Below are 26967 nucleotides of genomic sequence, written 5' to 3'. Positions count from 1 at the left end.
TCGAAACGAAAAATGACGAAACGACGAATGGTTCGACCGTAAGGACGAGCGAGACGTAACCTCGGTGGTCATGGTTGTCTTCTCTTTTCTATATACTCTATCCACAAGATTTTGACAACGAGATCCAATGACTTGGCGGATTAGGGGTTTAAGGAATACAGCCGTATTTGGGTCCCTAGGGGTCGATGACGATGTGTCTGTCTGTCTGATTTTGCATCTGGGTCGAGATCAATATGGCTTGGGACTCATCGCAGTTCGGTCCAACCCAACTTTACACATCTTCTCTTCACCATTAAACCACCAAGTCGACTTACACTCTAACCTTGCTTCAAACCATCCTTGGTCGATCCAAAGATCCCAAGGCAACAACGACTCATATATACTTCCTCCCTCCGGTCTTGCGGGCTGACGATGTATACCCTGATCAAATTCGGTCCTGACTGGTTGAACCTTGACAGTCTTCCATCCAGCCTTTTGGACACATGATTTCGGCTCTAGAGGCCGCCTGAATCATAAACGAGTTTTCTCCGACGCCCGAGAGAAGATTCCTCACTCAGCACATGATCTAGATAGTTGTTGCGGCTCCGTGTGGATAGTCAAACGCTCGTACCACTTCTTAAGTCTTCCTAGTCTATGCCCCCTTTCTTCTCTCTAGGTAGTCTACCTTTCAACCGCCCCGAGTCGGTCACAAGCAGCCACTGTTGATCGGCCTACCTATATATAACGCACGACTCCTTTTTCACGTCCGATCAGGCCATCTCATTGGCAACCTGACGAACAGGACGGACGAGCGACGACGAATTACGAAGAAAGAAGGCAGAGATGGAGTGCAAGGAGATACTTTTGTGCAACATTTATGTTAAACCTAAGTCAACGAGCTGAAAGCTCTGAGTGTCACATGTTTTTATATATACTGCCGAGTCTCAGTCCCACGAGGCAACACTGGAAAGGCAACTCGGCCTAATCTTACGACCAGCGAGAAAGGGACCCGACAAGTCTACCAAAACATGACAACAGATGAGACGTCGCCCTGGCCATCTTTCACAGTGCAACCGCGCCTCAGCTGGCCAAAGACCTTGAGTCTGGGACCCATGGCGTCTTTGCGAGCGCCGCCATATTGATTGAGTCTGAGCTTGCCAACCGATTGCGAGCTTGCTCCTGTCAGAAAACTAGACAACAAAAGACCTGTCCGGTCTTTGGCGCTGTCGTGACTCCTCCCTACCTACTTGCTATATACCACTCTCGACAGAAGCAACCCATTTGCTTGACAGCGGCGAGGAAGATCTACCGGCTAGACCAGAACCCGGTTGTCGTGACATGGAGAAAGCCTAAAAAGCCCATGACGTGGCTTTGGATGCAAGTCTTCACATCTAAAACTATATATCTTGGGCGTCTTTGTTGGCGCCTTGTGGTTCGCTTTCCCCCAAGACGGAAAGGTCCGAGACAGTTGTGTAGACTGCCACGTCCAAGGCGTCTTCGACTCTCAACGAACCTGGTTAGAGGGCTCGCAATTCCTTGTGACTTCGTGAGCCTCAGTCTTATACAACTGCGGCATCGGACGCCCACTGTGGGTGATATATGTCATCTCGGCGCTGGTGCCTTGTCTTCGCAGACAGAGCCTGGGACAATCCTGGTTTACCACACTTTGTTCCCAGTTCATTGCCTGATATATATATCCATTCTCTCAAGACCAGCCCTGGGACTTGTGACTAGAGGCACAGTCTACCCCTTTGGCCGGATAGCTCTGAGTTGATGGAACTATTGAGAAACAAACCATGCAGACACGCAAGACAACCTTAAAGCATCCTTGTTGCTTCTTTTCCCTCGTTTTCCCTTTGATCTTGAAGAAGACCCACACGAATTATAGGAACTGCAGGTCTACCACAGCGGATTGAGACCACGGGGAACGACATGCTGTTATATATACCCTCTCTCTCGTCGAACTCTCGGAGCCCAAGATACCGAAGTCAAATCCCCCCCCCCAAGCCCTTCATATATATATCTAGATAGCGGCCGCAATCGACATGAACAAGCTGTGGGGGGTTGAAGAGCTTGTCCTGCCTGGAAGATTCAAGCGCACACCTTGCTCACCAGTCTTGCCGCAATCAGGGACAATGCGGATTCGGGTTCCTCACAACGCTCTCTGCATGGAAACGAGATCAACAGAAAATCCCGTAGTCGACTTTTTTGATGTGCAGCCTCGAGAAACTCCTCTGCTCATCGGCGGTGTCAAATTCGGCCTTGCCCAGCAATTGCAGAGTAGATCGTTGAGCCTTGACTATATACAGCCGTCTCTGCCTGCTTCGCACACAACTCCCACACGAGACGTCACCGGGACCATGAAGCGTCAACTCATCCTTGAATATAGTAGAAGCTCTTGGTCCTGTTGTATATACTATTGTGGTATCTGGTAGAGGCGGGTACAAACCTCGACCTTGCGGATTGTTCGCTCAGTTGATCCGTTGAGATGATCAAGAACATAACCGAAGAACGTCAGTTTGAACCCCCTGAACTAGAGCTGGGTTCTTGTTGGGCCGGCTTGCATCATGGCTTTGTTCTCATTTCTTGGGAGCATGAAGAAAAACCAGCATAAGCGATGCCTCGGTTCCCTACCAGAGAGTACCTCTGATCGATCATGCTGCGCTTTGAGCGGAGGTTGGTGTCGAGCTCTTTCTTGAACACTCGAGCCATCGCCTTGTGGGTGTTGCTGTGTTGCGACATTTGGAGTACGAACAGAAAGAGGGCCAAAAGAGCCTTTGTTACATATACAAGACAGAATGAAAACTGTGAACATGATGGATGGTGACCTTTCGGTCAAATCGGGGGATCATCCTCATGATATTCTCCTCAACTTCGCCAATGGTGTATCAGGGTGCGATGTGATATATCACCCACGTTCGGATTGTCCTGGCATTGTTTGGCAGCAAGCGACGCCCCTCGGAGGAGTCCATCTACATCTCCGGACATGATATCACTTCGCGCATTCTGTCCGAGGAAGAAGTAGATGATCGATTCGACGCCGCCGCCGCCGCCGCCGCTCACAAGCTTCATTCACCGACAAGATTCGGGGAAAACGGCTTCATCGCATATAAATCCGCTAACAAAAGTTGGAGTATATATCAGTTGGACACAGGTTATGTCGATCTCCCCACTTGTATCAAGGCGGACCCGAGTCTAGAAGCGTGGTTCCAAGAGGTATCCAGGATATAGACTATAACTCACCCGACTCATCAGACATCATGAGATGAAAGACCTCGTGTGGGTGCTCGAGGGTGAGTGTTACTTCGCTAAATGTCTGCCTGGCAGGGACGCTCGCTTCTGACGCAATTCGGCGTTGGGTTCGGCCCTGGATGAAGCGACACAACCCAGAGGAGCAAGTCAATTTTGGACAATATCCAGACATGGTGGTACATCCCTGTCACTCTTCCACTACTCTCAAGCAAATGAAGGGAGCTGGTGACAAGATACTGCCGAGTTTCAGCGGTCCTTCTTGCGAGGCCGTCATCGGGATCCGAAGTCATTTCGAATGATACAAGGTGGAAGAAGAATCCCCGCCACAAGTTGGACAACTATATATACCTTGGCACCAGAGCTTATCGAGCTCCTGGTGAAAAACAGACCGGAACTACACCATCCAAATCAAGGCTATATAGTTTGTGGCTCTCTTCACCGAACCTCTCAGCTACCAGAGGACGGAAAGGGTACCGACGTCAACTATGGCTGCTCTCCTTCTGCCAATTGCCATAGGATTATTCCCTATTCACCCTATATAGAGTACGCACCGATCTTTGAGACGAAGAACAAAACGTTGCCAGCAAAAGCGCTGCAAACCCAAATTCCCAGGTCGCGCTGAATCCTCAACTGCGAACGTTGACCGAGGCTATCTATATCAGGATTCCATGAAAGCAGCGGCGAAGGGTAGGGTTTACCATTGCGTAGACACAGTGGAGGAGGCAACTCGAACAATTATGGTGGTGGATCAACATGCCCAACCAACAGTAAAGTCACCACACCAAGGCTCACATCACGACTCAATCTTTAGATGACAATTTTATTCACTCCCAAGATAACCTGCTTCTCCCACTGAAGCTCCTAAAACATGGCTTTTGTCTTTTATCGACCCATCAACACGAATAACGTGATGACATCCATTCATCCCTCCCTCTGTGACAAGCCATCAACGTTGACAAGGCATTGAACAACCTTGGAAATAATAACAAAAGGTATATAAATCCCACCACGTCCATGAATCCCAAAAGCCTTAACAAAAAACGCCGACCCGCCCTTCCATGCATGCAGTCACTTCGTAACCATGTGTATGCGTAAAGTAAAACTATGCGACACCATCAACGCCAGAGGCTGTTTGTTTCGTCAGTCGTCCATGACATGCGGCGGCCCAACTGTCGTGGATCCATCCATCCATGCAATCCTTCCTGTCTGCCTTCAATACCACTCACGGTTGGTAACCTGGCAGCACCCCCTAAGTTTCATCCTCGATCATAGCTCGGACCTCGGGCTCGTTGAGCAGGATACGCTTGCCAAGTTCCTCCGGGGGCTTGCCATCTCGAACAGCTCCAAAGTCGAGGATCTGCATCATGTTAGTTACTTTTCTATTACGCGGATCTGGTGAATTCAAACATACCTCGACATACGTCAGCTGGTCCCGCTGGACAGCGGCCACACATCGTCTCTCGTCAAACTTGACCTGCCAGACGCCGCTGAGATCGCTCAGCAGGTCCTGGACACACTCGCCAGTTCGGACGTCCCACATCTTGACCGTCTTCTCGCTGCCGCTAATAACTTTGCGGCCATCGTGCTGGAAACAGGTGATAGCCCCAGTATGTGCCATAAGAGTATTACGGCACCTGCCATTCTCGGGATCCCAGATACGAAGGGTTGAGTCCGCTGCTGCCGACACCAGTCGCTCATCTCGGAGATCAAGTAGACCGACGAGCAAGCTATGCCCCTCAAGTGTGTACAGGCAGGCACCTGTAGCAAGATCCCAGATTTTGACCAGAGAGTCCATCGAGCCCGAGATGCATCGGTTGCGTTCATGGTCAAGGACAACCGAGTACACCTTCTGTGAATGTCCGTGAAGTACGTGAAGAGCCTCGCCAGTGCTGATGCGCCAGACGCGGACGGTGCTATCGTAAGATCCACTGACGAGAGTGTCGCCATGAGCAGAGATGGCTCGGACCGAGTGAGTGTGGCCGGCGAGGACGCGAATGAAGTAGGGGCAGTCCGACTCGTGAGCCGGTGGCCCTGTTTGGATGTATCGACGAGACCCGACCTCTGGAAGACGCCAGACTCGAAGTTGGCTGTCTCGGGAACCGGTGATGATCAGAGGCTTCTCGGGTTGCATAATGGGGCTGCCGCTGGAATCTCTGCCCGTCTCGGTAGGCATCAGGATCTGCAGGCAACGCACAGTGCTAGTGTGCCCATAGAAGACCTGCTGACAGAGCCCCCGTTCGATATCCCACACGCGAACAGATCGATCGGTACTACCAGAAACGAGCATGTTGCCTTCGTACTGCAAGGCCCAGACACCACCTTCGTGGCCCTCCAGCTTCTTGCGGAGCTTGCCAGTCTTGGTGTCGTAGATGTGGATGAGGGTATCGTCGCTGCCAGTAATGATCTTGTCCTCGTCGAACTGGAGGCAAGTGATGACGTGACGGGGGTGAGCAGCAAACGCGACGTGCCCGGGCTTTACCTCGCCGCTGGTCCAACTCTTACGGATCATGTGGTGACGGCGGTACAAAGACTTGAAAAGGTGCAGCTCGCGGAGACTGGGCAGTCCAAGCTGGGGGTCAGGCACGGCGGCGGCTGCGGCATTAGCAGCAGACAGAGGGCCCTCCGACTTGTGCTGTTTGGCCTCAGGCTGGGCCTTGTCGTCACGAGTCACTGCCTCCTGAGCGCTGGCGCGTCGCTTGGATCTCTCGGCAGCCGAATAAGTGTTGAGAGCTCTCTTCCGCTTGGAAGCCCGCGACTTGGAAGCTGTTTCCTGTCGGAGATTTCGAGTGAGCTCGTGCTCAGTCGAAGTTAGTCGGTTTCGCATGCTCAGGTCCTTTTCGTAGCCGGAAGCGCCAAAAGGATCCTGCCAGCCCCAGCCCTGAAGGATGGCCTTCTGAAGCTCACCGGGAGGCAGAGTGTAGCCATCACGGTCAAACAGCTCCTTCCAGCCAGTCTCGTTTCGGTCGACAATGTTACGCCAGTGCTTGGAGACCTGGGCGGCTCGGCAGAGATCGCGGTGGTCGAGGTGGGACAAGACGGTGTAGCCAAGCTCGAGAGGCAGCTGTCGAAGAAAGTCGCATTTCAGAGCAGGGTTGACAGCGTTGGCAACAACTCGGAGGGTAGGTCGAGGGCACCGGCGAAGGAACTGGTACATCATGAATGTCTTCATCTCGGTCTTCATCGAATCGAAAGCCTCCAGCAGAGTCTGCGTGTCGACCACAAGAGGTTGGCCAGACGAATCGGTTCGGGCAAGGGCATAGTTGTCATGAGATTGGCCAGCGCGGACCAGGGCTGTCGAAGCACCGTCTTCGGTCAACTGTGATTCATCGACCCAGGTGGACGGGTCCGTGTGCGAGGTCTGGAAGCTGGACTGGGGGTCTTCCTCGTCTTGGTCGGCGGTGTGTAGCTGAGCGGCTGCAAGTGTCGGAGACAATCTAGGACTAGGGAGACTGGCATCCTGAGCGGTAACAACGTCGATGCTCGGCCGGGGGTTGAATGGTCTTAGCGGCTGGTGGAGAGATCCATCGACATCAGCGAAAGGCTCCGCGTCGGCATCGGTGATCGGCGGGGTGGCCACATTGCTGCTGAACACTGTGTGGGAGTCGCTCTCTACAGGGCTGGTAGCCTCGTAGTGAGGGCTTTGTGCGGACGACGATGCCTCAGGTGAGTGATGTCGTTCGAGATGAAGCGATCGTCTTCGAGCTGACCGATCAGCTGCTCCAACGACTTCTGATGTATCGGGGGTGGCCAGGAAGCCCGAAGAGCCCCGGGGTAATCTTTCTGCCGGATCACGGCGGCTGGAGCTGTGGGCGATGGAGCGTCGGAGCTTATCCGACACGGCGTTGAGTTGGGTGGATCGGGCAGGTCGTCGAGAAGGGTTCGAAGTCGGGGCAGAAGAATCGGGAGATTCGATGGGACTTGTCCGAGATGCACGAGCACGGCGAGGGTAGCCTTCTGATGGGGACTGGGATCGATGCTTGGGTATCCGGGTGAGGGGAAGGTTCTCTTGAGGGGACTCAGCCTTGAGGCTTGGAGTATATCGTTCGTTGGTATACCGCGTCATCTGCAACGTGTTAGTGGCGCACTTTGTGGTGAGGTTATTCCATTTTCCAGGCAAGCCACTGTCCAAATGAAGTAGGACATCGCAAAACGTACCTGCTGGCCCATAGACCGCTCCTCTTCGTCGTCATCTTCGATCTCATTCGTTCCAGGCATGTTGTACGAAAACTGGATCAGCTCGGGAGGTGTGGGCTTCATGGCGAGCGGATATTCCTTGGTATCGAGATTCTCGAGAGGGACGGGATCGCGAACAAATACGTGGGGGAACTTTCGGGTGAGGCGAGTCGTGGTTGTAACGGTCTTTGTCTCGACGCACTCGCTCACTTCGAGCTGGAAGCGACGAGAGCGGTTCTGGGAGCCTTCCGAGATGTTCACCGAGACTGTTTGCGTAGGTTTAGGATGCCGAGGCTCGAGGGCCTGACTTGATGGTGAGGGTGTCATGGTTCGTGTTTGTGCAGATGTTTGCCGTGACTGGCACGATCGGGTTGTCGAGGACGTGGCTCGGCAACGTGCCTAGATGGACAGAAGGGGTAAGTGAATGAACTATCGTCAAAATCGACAAGCTTGGACGATGAAGAAGACCCAGGCAGATCCAAAACGTTCGCTGTGCAGCGTGGAGGTGCGTACTTGTATGCGTCAGGTTGCCAGTGGTTGGATGGCAATGAATGGCCGACCAACGGAGCGTCTCACACGGGCCGACGATCGAATATGTACCGTGAAATGCGACCGATATCGAACACGTCGACTATGACCGGAATATGGGATCGAGGTGAGTCCAAAATTCGCGAGGGACGAAGAAGCTTCTTCAGAAACCGGGGGGCAAGCCAGATATCGACCACGATGTCGACGCTGGAAGGCTCCGGAGATGTAAGCAGGCCTCGGGGCCCGGGGGGCGAAGAAGGGGACCACACGATCAAGATGTGGAACCGGGGATATCGAAGCCGATGGAGAAGATCGTAGGGAGGACGGTCGAGGGAAGGGTTGGAGACGGGCTCGTCACACGCGTGCGTTGGGTTGCGTGCGCGAAAGGCTGGGGGAGGAGAGAGAAGGGCAAGGGCGAGCAGAACAAGGGAGCGGTTTGGCGAGGCAGTAGAAGAAGGGGAAAGAAAGAAAAAGGGGAGAAGAAAACGACAAGAGAAACCACGAAAGACCAACCCAATTTCTGTCTGTCCTGTCCTGTCCGAGTGGATTCGTGAGTTGCTGACAGAACGAGGCTTTGGTGAGAGGGAAGATCTGGTGGTGCAGGCTGATGTGACGGAGGAGTTGGTCTCTCTCTGGGTCTCTGGTCGATGTGGGTTTGCTTGGTGGAACTGGCACTGGGAGGCGTGGGGCTAGGCCGCGGTAGGTCTAGCGCAGGGAGGGTACAACAAGCACCGCATTCCCATTCCCCTCTCCTCTGAGAGGCGGTTCTTTCACAGGGTCTAGCCTGACGCTACGGGGACGCCATTGGCTGGGAGTGCAGCTGCGTTCAGGGAAGGGGGCCGAGAGTCCACTGTACTGGCACTGACAGTGGCCACGCCGCTCCGCACGTCTTCCAAGGGGTTTTCCTGGGCAGAAGAGGTACCGGTACATTTCAAGGAAGTGCCCGCCAACTTTTTCTGCTGCGGACTCGCACGCTGCAGGGCCTTTTACTCAATGACAGTGGCCTGTCATTTTTTCCTACCAATACGCGGTCCAGTCTCTGATGCAGGAGAGGGAAGACGCGACAGGGTTCGGCCAACAAAACGCACCCAAGCCTGGGCATTTGCTTCGTAAGAAGCCCGACCTGGGGCTCGGCTAAGGCTACGATACGGCTACGGCCGAGACTCGATTCCTTGGAAGTAACTTGGCCTAGGGGGCATTGATTTGGGGTTAGTCAGCTTCAAACCCTCGATTCCAGACGGGGATATTTTGTGGCTGCAAGTGGCTGAGTCTTTGTCGATCAGAAACCTGTTCTTCGAATTTTGAATTCTTCCGTAGAACAATTTTGAATGGATCTTTGTTCTTCCACAAGAGGGGAAATTATCGTTTTTTTCTTCTTCACAAAAGAGGATTCGCATGCATTCATTTCTCCCCTTTGAGATGGAAATCTCCGTTTAGAGATTGCCCTGTGCCCTCTTCGGCAGCGCCGCTTTTCTTTGATTGTGGCTTGTCCCGATTTAGACGAAAACGAGTCTCAAGATCTCTCTTCCATTTCCTTTTACAAAATAAGTAAATTCAGAACTTCGTTACACTGCCCCTTCACGTGACCTTCTCCGAGTTTCACCAGTCCCCTGTATCCGGGTCGGCGGCGGGGCGCAGTGCCGTTCTGAATCCGGGGAGGGGGGTTTATATTAAGACATAGGAGGCTTGTCTGTGGGGATTGGAGATGGGAACAGGGAGCCTCAATCGACGGGCTCAGCTCAGCAAGACTGTAATTGCAAAAATCGATTTGCTGTCATTTATTCGACGAGGGGGGAGAATGTCAACAGATCGACATTGCACGAACCTGAAACCGCCTCCTGGCCTGTCAACCCTCGCTTTTGTCCCATGATGGAGACCCGGCCTGGTAGGGCTCTTTCCAGGGCTCTGGTCCGACACTCCCTGGTTCCCTGGTTCGTCTCGTTCCTCGGCCAATAACCCATTCTGTCTCACCGAACACCGATTATCTCAAGGGAATCTTGTTCCCCTTAGAGAAGCATCCCGTGCCATCTCCCGCTGGCCTTTTTCCGTTACCAGCAGAATACCTCGGGAATAGCCCGGTCCGGATCGGCGCCCGTCTTCGGCCGCAGCCGATTTGGCCGCTTCTCCGCCACATGGCCTGTCGTCTGCTTGGAATTTCTTTTTTCGCCGCCTCACGTGCCCTCATGATGGGTTAGTCAGCATCATCATCATGCCCAGAACAGGCAAGCCGTCGGCGGAACCGAGTTGCCGCACCGGACCATCCATTTCTTTTGGCGAGTGCCGTTGCGCGTGGCCCGATGAAGTGAAGCTCTTTAATGTGAAGATGGTCAGGTAATTTGATCCTTTGGCGTGTGACCTAGGCTTGCTTATACCGTGATGATCGACCGGAATAATTACAGGCATGCCATCAAAGAGTGACTTGCCATCAAGGCGTGTCCACGCAGTGTACCCCACATCTTTCATCCCGACTTGACGTTATGACGATGCCCTCAGAGACATGATGGACGACTATTCACGCGCAAGAATGACCATTTATACCATTGAATTATACCGTTGATCCTATGCCAGTAAAACACCGCTTTTGCCAAACACATTCTGTACCCAATGACATCTACACCCATCCCATCATGCCAAATGCTATATATGGTATCCAATATGCCAAACAAATGCGCTCCCAAATCCAACCCATCCAAGATGCAACCACGCCTCATGAGATATAAACCGGCATTCGACTACCCAACAGTTCCCCCTTGCTCACCTGCACGTCAAGCTTGTTAAAGTCGTGCAGCATCAACCAGCAAATCATCCTGAATATGAGTGTGCACCACACGTCGTCATGTGACACCTCCTGGATGCTCAACGGGAGGAGGCTCTGCTTCTCATGGTCCTCTGTCAACGCCACAGAGTCACCCGCAGCGCTGTGGGGCCTCTCTGCCAGGGACGACCGTCCGTTCGGGATGGATGTGGTCAGCGGCGGCGGTACCTCGTTGACCGTTTGTGGCGGCGCAACCGGCCGCGTCGGAGAGGGCCCTCGCTCAGTGCCGCGGATGCTGCTCGCCCGGGTTTGTCCGGTGCCTTGTCTCCGGAAGCCGTATCCTGGAGGAGCTCCCGCGGGAGGAGCGACGAGGCTCGCCCTTCGATGGTCCGTTGATCGTGTTGCCCGGCTGATGACGCTGGGACGGATGACGTAAAAGTAGACTTCCATGAAAATGTGCTGTCGCTCATCCGGGCTGGCTTCGTGCATGTCCTCAAACCCGTTGGGTGTGACTCTGGGTTGTCCGTCCCGTCGCAAGCCTTGCACCAAGGGGCTCCAATCGGCATGTAGAGAAGAGTTGTCTGAGCGATCATCACCGTTGAGAAGACGGAGCACCTCTTGAATATGAGACCGCAAAACATCTTGGACGATTTCTCGACGTGCCGTCTGCACCTCCGTCTCGTGGCCTGCCTTCCCTAATTGAAGCTCTGGCGGCGGTGTCATGGCGTCAGTCTCCTTGGCTGTCAGAACACGGTCGCAGTCGTCGATAGCTTCGTGAAGTGCTTTGAGCAAGCACATCTTCTTCCTGAGGTCCTGGTCCTTGTGGAGCTCCAGAATGTTCTCGGTGTGTTTTCTGATTCTCTCGATAAGATTCATATTCCGGTGTACTACGGGCAATCCTTCAGGGACCAGGTCCCGATATGCCTCCATCACCTTGATGAGTGACACTGAACGCTTGTCCCAGCGATCCGGTGTCGGATTCGGGATATGAGTGTACATGGTGTCCTTGATGTGAAACGTGCGGCTCAACATGCCCAGAATCTCAAACGACACTGAACTCGGTTAGAAAAGGTCATCTGTGATGGGCACCGTGACTTACCGGGGAACAAATGCGAAGTATGCTTTTCAGGGTCCTTGAACGCCCGAACGGCATTATTGTTGCATCCAATGCGAACCAGAGTCTGGGAAATTTCCGCCTGAGTCGCCAGCTGAAGGAAAGCCAAGTTCTCGGGGTCGTCCTCGGGAAACCGTAGACGTCGCTTGTCCAGCGTCACACTGTAGATGGTAGACACATAGCCAAAGCAGAGCTCCTTGACCTCATCGACTGGAATCACACGATTGGCCTCGAAGCGACTCCTGCCGTAGATGCTAAAGGTAAACATCAAGCCAAGATCGGCAACCTTTTCTCCCAGGACCATGAAGCCATTACCCTCGGCGCGGTAGCGGTCTCGCTTCCGGTCAAACTCTTTCCAATAGATGCCCAGAGCAGCAACCATCTCGACAAGATGGCACATGGTAGTTGTAGCATATGGGCGAGCAATGGTAGAGGGCATGGTGTCCCAGCTTTTGCGCTTGCGCTGAAGAGCCACTGTTAATGTATGGGCATCTTGCAAGGTGGGAGGGTTCTCGGCGAGATTGTTCAGCGGCGTCTGGTCAGTCGGAGGTCCGATCTTCTTCTTCATCTCGTCGTACTGGCTCTTCTGCCACTTTTCTGACTCGTGTTCCATGCGCTGTACGGCGCTGAGGAGCAATGTCCAGGAGGCACGCTCATTGTCGGCGGTATGGACGCGCTCCCTGGGTGTCTTTTGGGCATATTCATTCCGCTCGTTGATATCCAGCTCCGACCAAGTGTTTTCGAGACTCTTTTCGGTTCCATCGAGGAAGTAAATTTCGGCACCGAGAATAGGACCATGTTTGTTGTCTGGAGGGGAGACAAAGATGACGGGAGCCTCGAATTCGACCTCGAAGCGGAGTTCGTCCCAAGAGAAGCGACGTGACTTGCTCAGGGCCCATTTCCCCATGACCTTTTCATTGCATTGAGAGTATCCGGCAGCAGAGGCGTAGTATTGTTGCATGACCTGCATGAAGGTTGCTACCAGAGCGACCAGGGAGATGATTAGGGCCACGATGGCCACGATGACCTCGGGATCGTCGTTGCTTTTGTCCGCCATGATGTAGGTATTCGTAGGTTCCGTTTCGCAAGTCTGGTTCGATATCGAGGCTTCTAGCAATGGACAAGACGTCTAGGGGTCGAGAGGGTGCTGCTAACGGTCTGGGAAGGTATACTGCAGCTCCAACGGTCGACAATGGGAGGTCCGATCTCGAGGCGCAAATCGAGGAGCAAAAGGGTTAAACCGCGACGATAGGGAAAAACGATTCGTAAAGCAGTCGCCGCGACGGCACAGCAATCGCGGAGCAGTACCAAGAGCGAGACCTGCTGAATATCAATCAAGGCCAAGCCATCATGCAGCAGCAGAAAAAAAAAAGGCAGAGTCAGGAGGGCTCCAGAGATCAACGGAAAAGAGAGAAGAGCGCAGAGCCTCGTTTGAACATCCAATTCTCCAGGTCCCCCAGCTTCCCAGGACACGGCCCGCAGAACGGAGCAGGGGGTGCCAGAGAGTGCCAGAGAAGCGCCACAAGGCTCAAGATGACCCAGGGCGTTATTGGATCGACAGGCTAATTGGGCTCCAGCTGTGTGCTGCCCTGGTTCGCAAACGGGCCGCACGGGGTCGAAGGTGCAGGGAGGCGCAGCATCATATTGGGGTCCAAAGCTGCAGGAGGCGTCGGAGGTCGAGGATGAAGAAGGCAGAAGAGGCACCACGGCTGTGGCAAGGCGAGATGAAAGTTGCAGTTGAATTGACCAAGGGATGAAACCTTTGACCTGAACACGTTCGTGACCCGACGGGATGACGTCGCAGCGGAAGCATCCATATCCAATGCGCCAAAGTTTAGCGGTTTGGCCCTGGAACGGATCCATTCCATCAGTGGACGCGGGGCTCGGGCGCTAAGTCAAGCAGCACCTCAGCCACAGCGTCCAAGTAGTCCAGCAACGAACGATAGACGAATTCTGTTGAACTCAATCATGGATGATGCCTCTTAACAGACGGGTTAAAGATCAGGTCATGCAGGGTTTGTTTATTGGTGAATATATGACTCGCGAGATTGATCGTCTCTGACGAACTCTCTGTCCTGTCTAGCCTGTTCAGCATCCATGATGCCTAGCTCGTGGTTACAACATGGCTTGTCGCCCCTTTCAGCCTCTCAGCAAGTACCACACTCAAGCCAACAAGATGGAAATTCTCTGACACTTTCATCTCCCAAAGACAAGGAACCCTCTTCCTCGCTTCTGTAGGCCCCGGTCTGGCCCCCAATGCAACGGCGGCAAGCCTGCATTCATGGTGGCCATCTTCAACAAACAGGGCAGGTCTTTATCAGTGGCCCTCTTCTTTTTGAATGGATGTCTTGTGCCGCGTGTTGACATTGTGGCTCAGCAATGCTTGCCTAGCTTTGATGGAGTAACCGAAGCGGATGTCTCAGCTCCTCTCCGAGATCTCTCTTATCTTGTGTCAAATGTAAGCTTAACTTCCCCTTTCACGTCTAAACCAGGCAGACTTTACGGACTCGGTGAGCCAATTCACACACACACACATACACACATGCAGCTGATGCCTGGAGATGGCCTCAACACGCAACGCATGTGTCTACAACTTGCCGCTCCGCCCAAAGTTCCGCTCCCCATCAACAGCCAAGGCGACATGATTGCTCAGCGCCACGACGTCCCCCGCTCTGTCAAAGATGACCACCTCGGCGTCGTATCTCCCGTTCCGCACCACCTTGGCAGCAACGCGGATCCTCAGCCACTCCTCGCCCTCCTCTGGAAGCGCCTTCTTCACCTCGAGGCTCATGGTGACTGTCGGGTACCAGAACTTCTTGTCAAACGCGAATCCTCCCTCGGGGATTGGTGCGTCTGGGTCCGTCGGTCGGAACGTCTCGACGAGGAGTGGCGGTCCTGCGTCGGCGACGTAGCCTAGAGATGAGGTTGTGAAGCGCTCACCGCTGGCCATGCGCATCCACAGGTCGTATGTAGCCGGGAGTGGACTCTCTTTCTTGGGCGTGTAGAGCTCCACATTGTCAAAGATGCGTAAAAAGTCCATGATGACGAGCTGTAACTTTTTCCAGTTTGGATCTCCATCAGTTGAGAGTCTCTCCAACTCCACAGGCGGAGGGGGGTCCTTGATTTCAAAGCCCGTCGGTAAGGTAACGCCCTTTTCGAGTTCAAGCCTCGTATTGGTGATGTACGCCACAACCATCTTCTTGGACTTGTCAGAAATCCACGGGCTGGAAGAAGTGAGGCCCTCTTGATAGAGTGTGACATGAACCACAGACGTGGCACGACCTGTCTTGACCTCCTCCACAACAAGGACAGCTGGCCCGGCGTGTGTCGCGTTGAGGAACTGCCAATGCCCCGCAAAGGGATCTGGCTGGTTCCTCGGCGTCAAATACGCGCTTGCGACACGAAGAAAGATGGACGCGACGTAGCCGCCATTGGGAACTGTCAAATCGTAAGCTACTGTAAATATGCCCGTCAAGATAGTCATGGCGTTTACCTGTCCCGACGCAGAATGGCTTGGTGAGATTGGCTGCAAAGGTGGTTACATCGAGCTGCGTCACCCGCGAGTCTATCTCGAGCGATGGTTGTTTTGTCATTTTTAAGATATCACTTTGTAATGGACTATGCGATATGCAAGTCAATTAAGCGGTGTCTGGCTGTATTTATCGTCTCATCCGGCCCCGATGAACTTCAGCTGCTCGACTTCCTTCTGCGATAGCCGAGCCGAGGCATTGCACCATTGGAGCGGGTTGCAAGGATGCCGAGATCTGGAACCGACACTCTGTTACCATACTAGCTATACAATCTTGACTGTCCTTACCTATTCGCGTCCATCTATGCTCCACTATGAATGATCGTAGCTGAAGCAGCATGCCTTCATCTAAAGAATGGCCGCCGCAGTCCCCTTGATCGCCTCCCTCTCCGCCTCACTGAGCTCAAACTTGCCATGCCCAACAACGGCCTGGAGGAAATCAATCCGAGCCGCCTCAGACTCGAGTACCTTCTCAAAGACCTTCTCACCATTGCGCCTCAACTTGGCCGTGTTGCCCTCCAGTATCAGCTGGCCATCCAGCGGAACATTCCTACACTGATCCGTGTTCAACACCTTAAGTGTACCATTCTCGTCGACGGCTACATCCTCAGAGGTCACGAATCGTGTAGCAATTAATCTCTGGACAAAGATGCTTGTCAGAGTCGTCGACGGCTTGAGGTTCATGATCTGGATGTCCTCGGGGAGGAATTCGACATCGGTGAAGCAGTACATGGGCGTCCAGTTAGCCGTAGGCTCCAGTCTCTGCTCGTAAATCCAGAATTTTGCTTCTTGATTTAGCGCCTGAGGTAGAGGAGCATGTCTAAGTCTCATCTTGGCCTGGCCTAGGTGGTCAACCTCATCCTCGGTACCGTCCATGCCGAGAGGGAAGATGGGGCCATTTGAACCGAAGCCGACGTCCACCACGAACTTGTTCCCGTGGACGGTGACGATGTTGACACAGTGATCAAATCCACCGAACCTTCCGAGATTAGGATTGTACACCCTCGAGCCGGCCATGTAAACGTCGAAGCCGAGGTTCAACAAGATGGTGTTGAACAGAGTGTTTTGCTCCATGCAGTATCCGCCACGTCCTCGAACCACCATTTTGTCAAAGAGGAACTTTGGCTCGACATTGATGACGCGATGCCATGAGTAGTGCAGGGTGATGTTCTCAAAGGGAACGCTTCTCAGGTGGAATCGTTGGAGGAGGAAGAGAGTCTTCAACTGCTCAGTCGGAGTCAGCGACTTGAGTACATCTCTGTCCAGGGTAGCGCGAGACTCCTGAGGCAAACGGATGCGATCAAAGTATTGCTCCAGTTGAGCCTTGCTCAGCTCGTAGTATTTGAAGTCTGTCATGTTGTGTAGATAGTTCTTTGCATCTCTTGATGTCAAAGGAAAATCCTATCCATGACGACCCCTCCTGGATTAAATAGTCTCGGGCTCCAGCTGAAGGCTTCTGACTTGTCCAAATTAGGGCGTGGACAGAACAAGTGGAACAGGTTGCTTAGAGAGCTTCATTATTAATGTTCGTATTATATATATTTACAATCAATCACCTCGATTTGAAGCCAAGAATTGATTCCATCACTGCGATTGTCTCCCGTCTTGGCGTTGTCTCGTAAGCCGGGGAGATTTGCCCGACTTCTCTCTTGATTCGTTGGTCGAAGTTGAGTTTGAAGCTTACTTGTGTACCTGGACACGGTACTTGCACGCCACACACGCGTTTTGGATTGAGCATGAACGAAAGGATATGACTTTACTATCCCAGATTGAGAAAAAGGAAAATGCGGGATATCTCTAGGGAAGACAATATCTTGTGAGTCTTCTGCGTATTATTTTATGAGTTTTGCAACATTTCTGTAGGCATCCTTTGGGGATCAAACGTTGATACCTTTGTCTTACCTGGGTACCCTTCCCACTATCCATCCAACTTTTGGATGCTGACCACTTGACAAACAACGGTGATGATTCACTTTCCCGATATCGGCCTTTCTTAGGCCTATCATCTGGAGTGAATTGCTATGAAGCATCCGTCTTATGAACCGAGGGTGGAATGATTGCTCAGCTTACCCTGTGTTTTCGGATGCCATCCATCCGTGGGTTCATAGGATGGAGAGTGTTTGGCATAAGTCTCGCTAACAAAGAGGTTTAAAATGTATCTTTGCAAAATGAATAACTTAAATATACTGTAAAAGCCCTCTATCTGTCCAAAGTCCTTTTGAGCTGATGCTGTCGAGATATTGCCTTGCGATCTGCCCTACGAAACCATCTCCCACGCCAATCTGGGGTCGCCTCCACTGTAATAAGCTAGCATTCAGCCTTACGGCCCCTAGAACGTTTCTCGTTTAGCGGGGTCAATGCCTAGGCTTCCTTGAGCTGGTGAAAGGCGCAGCACAGGGGCTCATTTAAACCTTCCATCACTCCAAGGCCTCCGACTCACCGGCCAACTTGATGGAAGCTCGAACCGGCCTGAGTCACCGGCAACAAACACCTTCCGACTACCTAGTGAATGAGGAAATGAGCAGGTGCAATCGAGGTGAATGTCAAGATGGCTATAAAGGCCCTAAGCCACTCCGTTGAGGAGTCTCTTGCTCTCCAGATCATCATCATCATCAACCATGGCGAAGACTCGTGGTCCTCACGACCTTTTGGTCGTCCTTGACGCTACAGCATCTATGAGCGAATTCATCGACGCCCTCAACAAGTCCCTTCCCGAGATCATCAGTTTATCCGCCCTCACCGGCTGCTTCGAGCGCATTGGCGTCGTTGCTTATCGCGACTACTGTGGCGGCGAACTTACCGAATGGTCTGGCTGGTGCTCTCCCTCCGGCGCCGTCTCCGGTCCCGACATCGTTTCCCAGGATGAGGTTCTTTCCATGGCTCGAGGCATCGTAGCTGACAGCGGTGGTGACTGGCCTGAAGCGACCAAGACTGGCCTTGCGCTGGCGTACCAGAAGATGCGAGAGGACGCCACGACCATTATGCTCCTTTACACCGACGCCCCTCCTCATTTCGCGTCGACTAAGGGGTCTAATTACAAGAAGGAGAAGACGGTGCTGCAGAAGATGGATAGTTATGGAGGAACTGGCTTCCTCTTTGCCGACTGGGTATCGGCTGCTTCGACGCTTAGAACTGGGCCCAAGAAGGCCGTCGTCTTCTCCATCCTGAGCGAATGCAACCCCAGTTCCTGGAGCGCCTATCTGTATCTGTCTGCTGTCACCGGAGGTGCCTTCTTCTCGGCGACTATCACGGCTGAAAACATCTCGCGGTTGACCCTGGGATTTCTTCTGACGTGGATGGGTGCGGGCAAGGCAGTTGAGGGAGACACCAGTGTCGTCGGCAGCATCAAGCATTACTTGGCCGCTGATGACATTCACAAGGCCAAGTCCGAGACGAGCTCGTTGCTCAACAAGTACTACGCCACCGGATATACCCGAGACTGCTCGAAGCCAGTCACCACCAACATCAAGGACACTACACTCGCCCTCAAGGATATGCCCACGCTCCTCAAGGCCCGAGGTCCCAGTGTACGCAACTTTGCTAAGCGCTACGTCGAGGACGAAGGTTACAAGAAGCTGGCTGTGGAGCAGCTCCGTCGCATCATCGCATCCAACGTGTCGGCTGTTTCTGTCAACCCCATCTTCGGAACTCTCTGGCGAACCGTCTGCAATGATCGCACCAGCGAGTACCGTGATGAGCTAATCACCATGTTTGGGCTCGAGGTTAGCCGTATCGCGGACGCTAATGAAAAGGCACGCATGAAGGCTTGGTTGGAGGAGTCTTACAACTATGCCGCCGAGATCCAGGAGCAGATTGCGGCTGTTTCTGAGGAGGACCGCTTCCCTCTGGTGTACCTGGATCCAACTGAGGACTTCACTTCAGCGCCTGGTGGTGAGGGCGAGGACAATCGTCCCCTGAACGAGTTCACCCGAGCGGAACTTCTCGAGATTGGACGGTCCTGCGACTACCGCATTCTCCGACGTCTGGGCAAGGTCTTGACTCGTCTCAACTATGTCGATAAGGAGGAGAACCTCCCTGCCCATATCAAGGCCGCCGATCCCGCCGAGGTCCCTCAGATTCCCATGGCACTCGCGGATCCCAAGTACAACCGCAAATTCTGGAAGATCTTGCTACATGCCGTCCTTCCTGGCACCATGATCACCTCGCGCCCAGCCGCTGTGCTTGCAGCACTTGCTCTGCGGATGGGAATCGCTCCTCTACGCGAGGTGGCGGACGAGGAGCTCATGTCTTTCTCCGACAAGTGGAACACGATCGATATTCCTGAGACATGGAATACCGGATGCCTTGGCCTCTTGCTCGACGCGGACCGAGACTACGAGAAGCGAGTGTCTGAGGGCACCACGCAGCGCCCCAACGGAGAGGCAGTTATCCTGAAGGAGACGGACCGGAAGCTGTTCAAGACTTTGGTGGACTACAAGATGCTTGAGATGAACCTCAAGACGACCCTACAGGCCAAGATTGGCTGGCGTCCCGAGATGACCAAGGTGGCTCTGGGCCCCGTCGTCATCTGCAAGACCTGCAAGTTCCCTCGCTCAGTCACCATGATGAGCAAGCGAGGAGTCTGTGGATTCTGCTCTCTCAGGGCAACCAAGTGTCAGTGCCAGGCCTGCACCCGTAGCGAGGACTTTCAGGAGCGGGTTAATGCGAACGTGACCAAGGACCACGATGAAACGTCTATGGGCACCTGGGTAGAGTGCTGTCGATCCGAGTGTCGAGCTCAGTACGTTGTGTACAACCCCAAGGCTCTGCGCGTTCGCCCCAAGTGCTTCTTCTGCCGACATAATGATGGAAAGGGGACGGCGGGTGCAGCTCCGCTGGTTGAGTGCCACAAGTGTCTCAACCGAGTGATTTGGCCCGAGGAGTATCGCCCCAAGGACCTGGACCTGACCAAGTTTGAGTGTTCCGCCTGCGCTTCCAACGTCGTCACCATCATCAGCCAGGATACCACCGCTCAGGCCCTTGCTAAGGAGAACGGTACCAAGTGGATCTTGCGAAACGATGATAAGGCCATCACTGAGATCTTCAACGGGCGGTCTCTGTTCTACACTGCGTCGCATTGCGATCTCGCTCACCTCCCCGAGAAGGTCGAGGTCATTCCCGGGCAGGACACAAGCTCCCTCACCATTGCTGGCAAGCTTGTGCGGAACCAGGACGAGGTCAAGTCTTCATTGCAGCGCTGGGTTCTATCACGCCGCACCGAGGCAGGTGTCTGCAGTCTTTGCTTCTCTGACTTCCGAAAGGACTTCCTCAAGCGAGCATGTGGTCGAAGTGGCTGCGACCAGCTCATTTGCAACGGCTGCTCCAAGGACTGGTACGGCATCAACGCCCGGGGACGTACCATCAACGTTGCTGCTCTCTCTTGTCCCTTCTGTCGACGCCGCCCTGCTCCCAAGACAGTTGCAGCATTTGATCTCACACACCTGGGCGACCTGCGCAAGGCAGTCGACGATGCGGGATCATGGGTCTACGCCTGGTGCGCCGGCTGTGGCTTCGCAAAGCAGTACGTTGAGAGGGCATGTGCCGCCGGTGCTCCCCCCGAGCTTGTCGACTGGCGATGCGACGACTGCGCCAAGGGAGAAAAGAAGCTTGCCTCGAGAGAGTGTCCTGGCTGTGGAGTTGTGACGCAGAAGGTTGGAGGCTGCGACCACATCACCTGTCCTTGCGGAGCGCACTGGTGTTATGCTTGCGGAGTGCAGAAGGAGTATAACACGATTTATTCGCATATTGCAAAGGAGCATGGGGGGCTGTTTGTTGAGGGTGATGACGATGAGGAGGACTGGGTGAATGATGAGTATGCTTGAGGGGATAGCAGTTATGACTGAGGCGAAAGGCGTTTCTAGTTTTTAGCATTCATAGCAATGATGATTGAGTCCCGTATCATGTCCATCTTACCCCTCTCCTCCATCGGCTGTATGGTCTCCGCGTATCCGAGCCTGATTCCCCTGGAACCTTTCGTTCTGAAACTCTGCGGCCAGCCCTGTCGCTCGCTGTCCACAATCACTGGATCGAAGTTCTCAGGGGCATGCTGAATCTGGAGGCTGACACGAATAGTCGAGAAGAGAATGGGAGATCTACAGTCTCGCATGCCGTGGAACTTGGGCTTGAGCAACATGTCAAGATCTTGATCAAACGTGGAGTCGACTTGGACCAGCCAGACAACAAGCAGCAAACCCCGCTGTAAAATGCCGCAGAGAATGGACATGAGGACATCGTCAAAGCTCTGGTCGATCACGGCACTGTCGATATTCACAGGGCAAACAAAGACGGCCACAATGCGCTGTGGGTTGCCTCCAAGCACGGTCACAAGGCCATCATGGAGGACCTCTTGAAGCGAGGCGTTAGCCCTGACTGTCGAAAGGGGGAATACGGCCAAGCACCGCTCTTCTACGCAGCTAGTCACGGCTACACGGACCTTGCTCTGGAAATGGTTGACAAGATGTCGAAGTGGGAAGACGTTGAGACAGGACGCGAGTTGTTGGCGGCGGCTGAAGCCAACGGCTACACAGAACGCGTCAACAAGTTGCGTGGCAAAGTGACTAATTTCTCCTGAATGAAGTAACAGAACGATGTCTTTCTTGCGCTAGTAGTTAAACTCTGGGGATCCGAACCTTGGGTATCATATGTGGATAGTGAGGTCGAGTCGTGAAAGGAGGTCTTTGGGAGAATCTGAGAGATTGTCTCCCACATGCTAGTATAATAATTGCGGAAGGGAGCAGGGACTTGGGACTCAGACTTGACTATTTGGGACTCACTCGTAGTATCTATATACCCTTCTAGTTTGATCGAAGGGCGCCGCAGAGAAACCATCAACTAAACTGGGTAGACCTCGTGCGAAACGCAATAGGGGTGGATTACGCAAGCCTGGAAGTTCCCGAGGAGCACCAGAACCTTCGACATGAACTCAATGCGCTGGTGTTGAACCTAAGGGAATGGATTTGCGTCGTTGGGATATGTACCGGTCTCAATAAATAGTTTCGGGCACAATACCCCATTGCTTTTCCCCTATCTAGCTATGGCATCAGTCGTGTATCACTCGTGAAGTCAGGGAAGGATGATCTAAGAGCTATTGAGGATTTAAGGACTCCTTGATTATAATGCTTAATAAATTATGAAAATAATCATATGCCCTCGTCATAAATGCGGAAGTGCCGTACCAAGGTTAGAGTTTTTGCTGAAGAGCAACAAGTATCACCAAGGTGGCTGTGACTCACTCAACAGCCCCAAGATTACAGCTATTTATTAATCTTGAGGTCTTTGCCATTCCTGAAACATGCCGTCATCACCTTCTTTGGCAACTCGCCAGTCATGGACCGAGACAGTTCTTCAGGGAATTGCAAGCCGATCCTCGTAGGCAGCTACCGTGTTGCCTCTCCGATCCTTCGTCCCGGTCCCCTTGTGACTCGGCCCGGCTTCTTTCCGAAGCTGTAGAGCTACATCGCCCCCATTAGAGACACAACTGAGAGGATACTAGACCGTCACCATCTCCCGGATGAAGATACCGACGTCGCCGTCCTCAATCGTCAGAAGTATTGGGCTCACGACACTGGAATCGCAACCCTGCTCATCATCACTCGATGGAAGGAAGATTCGCACAAAACCTGGCCACCGGCTGTCAGAGAGATTGTCGATTTCGTCGACGACTACTTGGTCGGATGCGGCGAGACTTTGCACGTTGAAATGACTGGCCCCCAAAGGGTCATACAGAAGCACCTCGCCCCAGCTTCCAGCCTGCCTGGTTTAGATTGGCTGGAACTCCGGTCAACGATCCACCAGAAACTGGATACTTACCCGGCAACGCGTTCCTATGTCACGGCTATCGGGCTTTTTAGACTTGGGCTCTACCCTGACCCTCATCTAAATCCTATCACGGCCTATATCTCCCTCGAAGACGGCTCGGATGAAACCCAGTGAATTGCCATCAGTCGTGACCCCGAGTCATACATCCACAGTCAGGGATGGGACTTCGTTGTGCATACGGAGCACAATGTGGTAGGCCGATGCGCTTTCCAATTGAATCTTTCAACGGGGGGTCCTTCAACGAACCTGGCAGAGGTGTTAAAGGGCAACCTCATCGTCCGCGGAGAATATGAGCACCGGGTCAACCTTGGGGCCAACATCGGAGCTGCGCACTACCCGAATACAGGGGGAGATCTCATCAACCCTGGTGCCGGGACTCTTAGGTGCTACATCGAGATCCGAACCAAGGGGTGTTCGGAGTGGAAAAAGTGTGGTCTGACGAATTACCACATAAAACGCTCTTGGGAGACGGACCACGCCGTGTCCCGCCAGGCCAGGTGCCATCCTGTGACTCTTGAATGCCCGGCAAGGATCAAGCACGACTACGTGATCTGAGGTTTGAACGATAGAATTAGAGCGAACAGGGATAGGGAACCAGGCTGGAGAGAGGAAGAGTTCCGCCACGTATATCTAGCCAGGGGCAGCGCGGGAGGTTCTGCGGACCCGGAGACTCGGGATCTGTAGTCTTTGACGCTCGTGGCCAGGCGATTAGGCTACTGTTCGGTGGGTAGGTGCCGAGTCAGACGGCAGGGTATGGGCTCGTCACGCCCACCGAGGATGTGTTTGGAGATATCAAGGCTTCCTCGGAAGGGCAGATTGAGGATATCCGCACCGCGACCTGCTTCTAACCGTCGGGTCTGTGGCTGCTTTAACGATTCGAGGCTATTCTTGGTGAATCCTTATGAGTATATCTGTATGATTTTGTACAATAGTGGTCTATAACTAATACAAAAAGATCCAACTTAATGTGAAATCTCAGTAGTCTCTTCTAACTATTTGTCAAGTGACCTTAACCCTCTGTTCAGATCCTCTTCATAGCATGGGCATTATCCGAGGTTAGATCTCACAATAGAGGGTCCCTCTCTGACTTACATGGGCTGGACACTTCGAGATCGCAATGTTTGTCCTCGACGCCTTGTTGTATCGCGTCTTCGCGTTTTAAACCCGAACCAAACCGAACGGTTGCCGTTATCTAACTCAACCGCAACTCGAAAAACATGGCTGTTTCGGGTCGTCGGCAAAGGCCCCAGGCAAGCGAGGTCGAGAGATTCTGTAATTGATTGGTAAAATGGGCATAGACACAAACCAAATTGGCGAGGAATAACAAGGATACCAATCCTTCGGTTGAGTTGGCGAGCTTACGCAGGTTCCATCGCGTCCCATTCTTGAGGCACAGGGCTGACTCTGAGCAAGGGTCTTGGAGATCGAGAATGGGGACTTGGCCAAGTATAAGATGCCTTTTGTTGCTACAAGTTGGTTCCAATTTTGTCTCGAATCTCTGACTGCTGAGTCGAGCTTTTGTTCTTAACCTTGGCTACCCACACTTACAAGATGCGTTTCCTCTCTGATGACCGAGAGGTCGACTCCAAGGCTGCTCAGATGCAAGTCCTCTGCCTGGGCCTCTCACGCTGCGCAACATCATCACTCCAGGCAGCCCTCGAATCTGATATCTTGAACGTGGGCCCTTGCATGCACATGGCTCATATTGCGCCCCATGCCGACCGAGAACAGATCGTCATCGACGCCATCAACGAGGAGGATGCCGAGAAGAGGCAGAAGTTGCTTCACAAGATCTACGACGGGTACGCATCGGCATGCGACTTTCCAGGATGGTTGTTTGTGCCTGATCTCATGGACATGTACCCCAATGCAGCTGTGGTCTTGAACACGAGGAAATCATCGCAGGCGTGGGCGGAGAGCATTGGCAACAGCCATTCCTTCTTTGGCTCACAATGGTACTACTGGCCCACGTTTCTCTGGAAGACAGACCGACTTCACTACGCGATTCACCGAACCAGCTACGCTTGGATCCAGCGTCGCTTTGGCATCGCAGACATGTTCACCGCCGAGTTCTATGAACGGTACAACGACTGGGTGCGCGAAGAAGCTAAGAAGCGAGGGAAGAGAGTCCTAGAGTGGCAGGAGACGGACGGGTGGGAGCCTCTGTGCGAATTTATCGGCAAAGAGCCGCCAAAGGACAAGAGGGCGTTTCCTCATTTGAACGATGCGAACCAGATGACTTTTGTGAAGCGGATACTGGTTGGGAGAGGGTTGGTTGCTTGGGCGACTTTGTTTGGAGTCGCGTGGGGTGGATGGAAGTCTTGGCCTTGGGTATTGGAGAAGTTGGCATCTTTGAGAGGATGAATGCCATTTTTTGATGATATACGATAGTGATGAACTTGAGCGACCTTGCAATGTTGAGAGTTATGTTGCTTGATGAAGTCAAGTCGCGACAGCGGGAACGCCCCAGAGGTTCAACAAACCGATGCCAAGGGCAGTTATGTAGATGCTGATAACATGCCATTGGACAACAAGACGTGGCTTGCAGTTGAGGTAGATGGCCAACCTTGGTCATCAGGTTTTTGGAATCAGCCTTAAAGGAGCTGAGAAGGATTCCTAGTGGTGTTGACAAGAGCGATATTGAGTAGCATCGAGTATTCCTTCGTGGTTTGGTCAGAAGGCGCGTTGGATGTCTCTCACTCACGGTCTCATTCTAGATCCATTATCTGGTGAATATTGTCTCCGGTTCAATGCACAATGCCAGAATAATGCCATGCACAAGCATTCTAGGCATCCGAAAGATCCAGCTCGCATGAAGACGCCGTTTCAGGACGAGGTTCGTGGCGGAGGCGCAGACCAACGAAAACGGTGCTGACTAAGGCCATGACGCGGTCCCCTGGCAAGGGTGAGATCCTACAACTCGTAACGTGATAACGATCCGTATGTCAGCGGAGAGGATTCGTCTATCGTTCCTTTATCTCTCTTCTTCTTGAATCGAATTCATCGACCAACGATATACCATCATCTCGAACCTATACATCAAATCCCTCCCGAAACATCCACAACCATGTCCCGGTTCTCCCGCTACGACACCGACGAGGAACGCCTCCCCGAAGGCATGGAGCGAGTCGGCTACGACGCTGACGAGCAAGTCTACACATTCCGTGACGCCGATGGCAGTTACTGGGAGAGCGCCCCGGGCAACCAGTACGGCCGCCTCACAAAGGTCGGGGAATCCCGCATCCCCGAGGACCACGAGCCCTTCATCGTCTCGGAGCAGAACAAGAAGCTGTCATGGCGGAACGAGATGCGGCCATTCCTCAACTTTATGATGCTCATCGGTCTGTGCCTGTTTGGCATGTTCTGGTTCTTCCACAGCGCTGGGGGAGGTACACCGGCTGAGGAGGGCATGCCTCTGCCAAACTGCCCGGATACCACGACGCCCTATTGGATCAAGAGCGGCGATACGTGCTGGGAGATTGCGAAATCGCACAGTATCAGCGTGGATGACCTGCTGAAGGAGAATGCTGAGATCTCCTGTGATGCCCTCAAGCCTGAGCATCGGATTTGCCTGCCCAAGAAGGGCACCAAGGACATGGAGACTAGTGAGGAGCCCAAGGGCAAGGAGGAGAAGGAGACCTAAGTGACAAAGGTGGTGCGATAGAGCCTGGGATAGCTCTCGGTACGAGCTGGAATGGGATCAGGACATGGCGCTGGACCAGAAACTGTTGGGTATGAACAACTTATCGGTGCTTTTCGTGTCCAGATAAGGGACCTGGCTGGAATGGGTAGGATAACGGAGGAAAGGGCAGATTGTTT

General features: G+C 53.2%; 7 protein-coding genes across 7 annotated transcripts; 3 read left to right on the top strand and 4 right to left on the bottom strand.

Annotated features, from left to right (window-relative positions):
• Nucleotides 1–4480: 4480 nt before the first annotated feature.
• On the bottom strand, nt 4481–7731 carry NCS54_00327700 (F-box domain-containing protein; the record flags this gene model as incomplete). Its single annotated transcript, XM_053148857.1, has 3 exons — nt 4481–4588; nt 4643–7294; nt 7387–7731. The coding sequence occupies 3 exons, from the start codon at nt 7729–7731 to the stop codon at nt 4481–4483; spliced, it is 3105 nt and encodes a 1034-aa protein (XP_053004832.1).
• A 2908-nt stretch (nt 7732–10639) lies between these two features.
• On the bottom strand, nt 10640–12858 carry NCS54_00327600 (Hypothetical protein; the record flags this gene model as incomplete). Its single annotated transcript, XM_053148856.1, has 2 exons — nt 10640–11739; nt 11787–12858. 2 exons carry the CDS (start codon nt 12856–12858, stop codon nt 10640–10642), a joined length of 2172 nt encoding a protein of 723 aa, XP_053004831.1.
• Nucleotides 12859–14388: 1530 nt separating this feature from the next.
• NCS54_00327500 (Hypothetical protein) lies at nt 14389–15418 on the bottom strand (the record flags this gene model as incomplete). The annotated part of the gene is made up of 2 exons (XM_053148855.1): nt 15295–15418; nt 14389–15239 (listed from the first exon to the last, which is right to left on the bottom strand). The coding sequence occupies exons 1-2, from the start codon at nt 15392–15394 to the stop codon at nt 14389–14391; spliced, it is 951 nt and encodes a 316-aa protein (XP_053004830.1). The 5' UTR covers nt 15395–15418.
• A 260-nt stretch (nt 15419–15678) lies between these two features.
• Nucleotides 15679–16686, bottom strand: NCS54_00327400 (Hypothetical protein; the record flags this gene model as incomplete). The annotated part of the gene is made up of 1 exon (XM_053148854.1): nt 15679–16686. The coding sequence occupies one exon, from the start codon at nt 16684–16686 to the stop codon at nt 15679–15681; it is 1008 nt and encodes a 335-aa protein (XP_053004829.1).
• Nucleotides 16687–17948: 1262 nt separating this feature from the next.
• On the top strand, nt 17949–21901 carry NCS54_00327300 (Hypothetical protein; the record flags this gene model as incomplete). Its single annotated transcript, XM_053148853.1, has 2 exons — nt 17949–21142; nt 21604–21901. The coding sequence occupies 2 exons, from the start codon at nt 17949–17951 to the stop codon at nt 21899–21901; spliced, it is 3492 nt and encodes a 1163-aa protein (XP_053004828.1).
• A 2798-nt stretch (nt 21902–24699) lies between these two features.
• NCS54_00327200 (Hypothetical protein) lies at nt 24700–25512 on the top strand (the record flags this gene model as incomplete). Its single annotated transcript, XM_053148852.1, has 1 exon — nt 24700–25512. The coding sequence occupies one exon, from the start codon at nt 24700–24702 to the stop codon at nt 25510–25512; it is 813 nt and encodes a 270-aa protein (XP_053004827.1).
• A 580-nt stretch (nt 25513–26092) lies between these two features.
• Nucleotides 26093–26791, top strand: NCS54_00327100 (LysM domain-containing protein; the record flags this gene model as incomplete). Its single annotated transcript, XM_053148851.1, has 1 exon — nt 26093–26791. The coding sequence occupies exon 1, from the start codon at nt 26216–26218 to the stop codon at nt 26789–26791; it is 576 nt and encodes a 191-aa protein (XP_053004826.1). The 5' UTR covers nt 26093–26215.
• Nucleotides 26792–26967: the final 176 nt, after the last annotated feature.

Source organism: Fusarium falciforme, chromosome 2 (genome assembly GCF_026873545.1).
Source record: "Fusarium falciforme chromosome 2, complete sequence".
Lineage (NCBI taxonomy): Eukaryota > Fungi > Ascomycota > Sordariomycetes > Hypocreales > Nectriaceae > Fusarium > Fusarium falciforme.
Note: the sequence above shows the minus strand (reverse complement) of the source record. Positions and strands in the feature narration are given on the sequence as shown.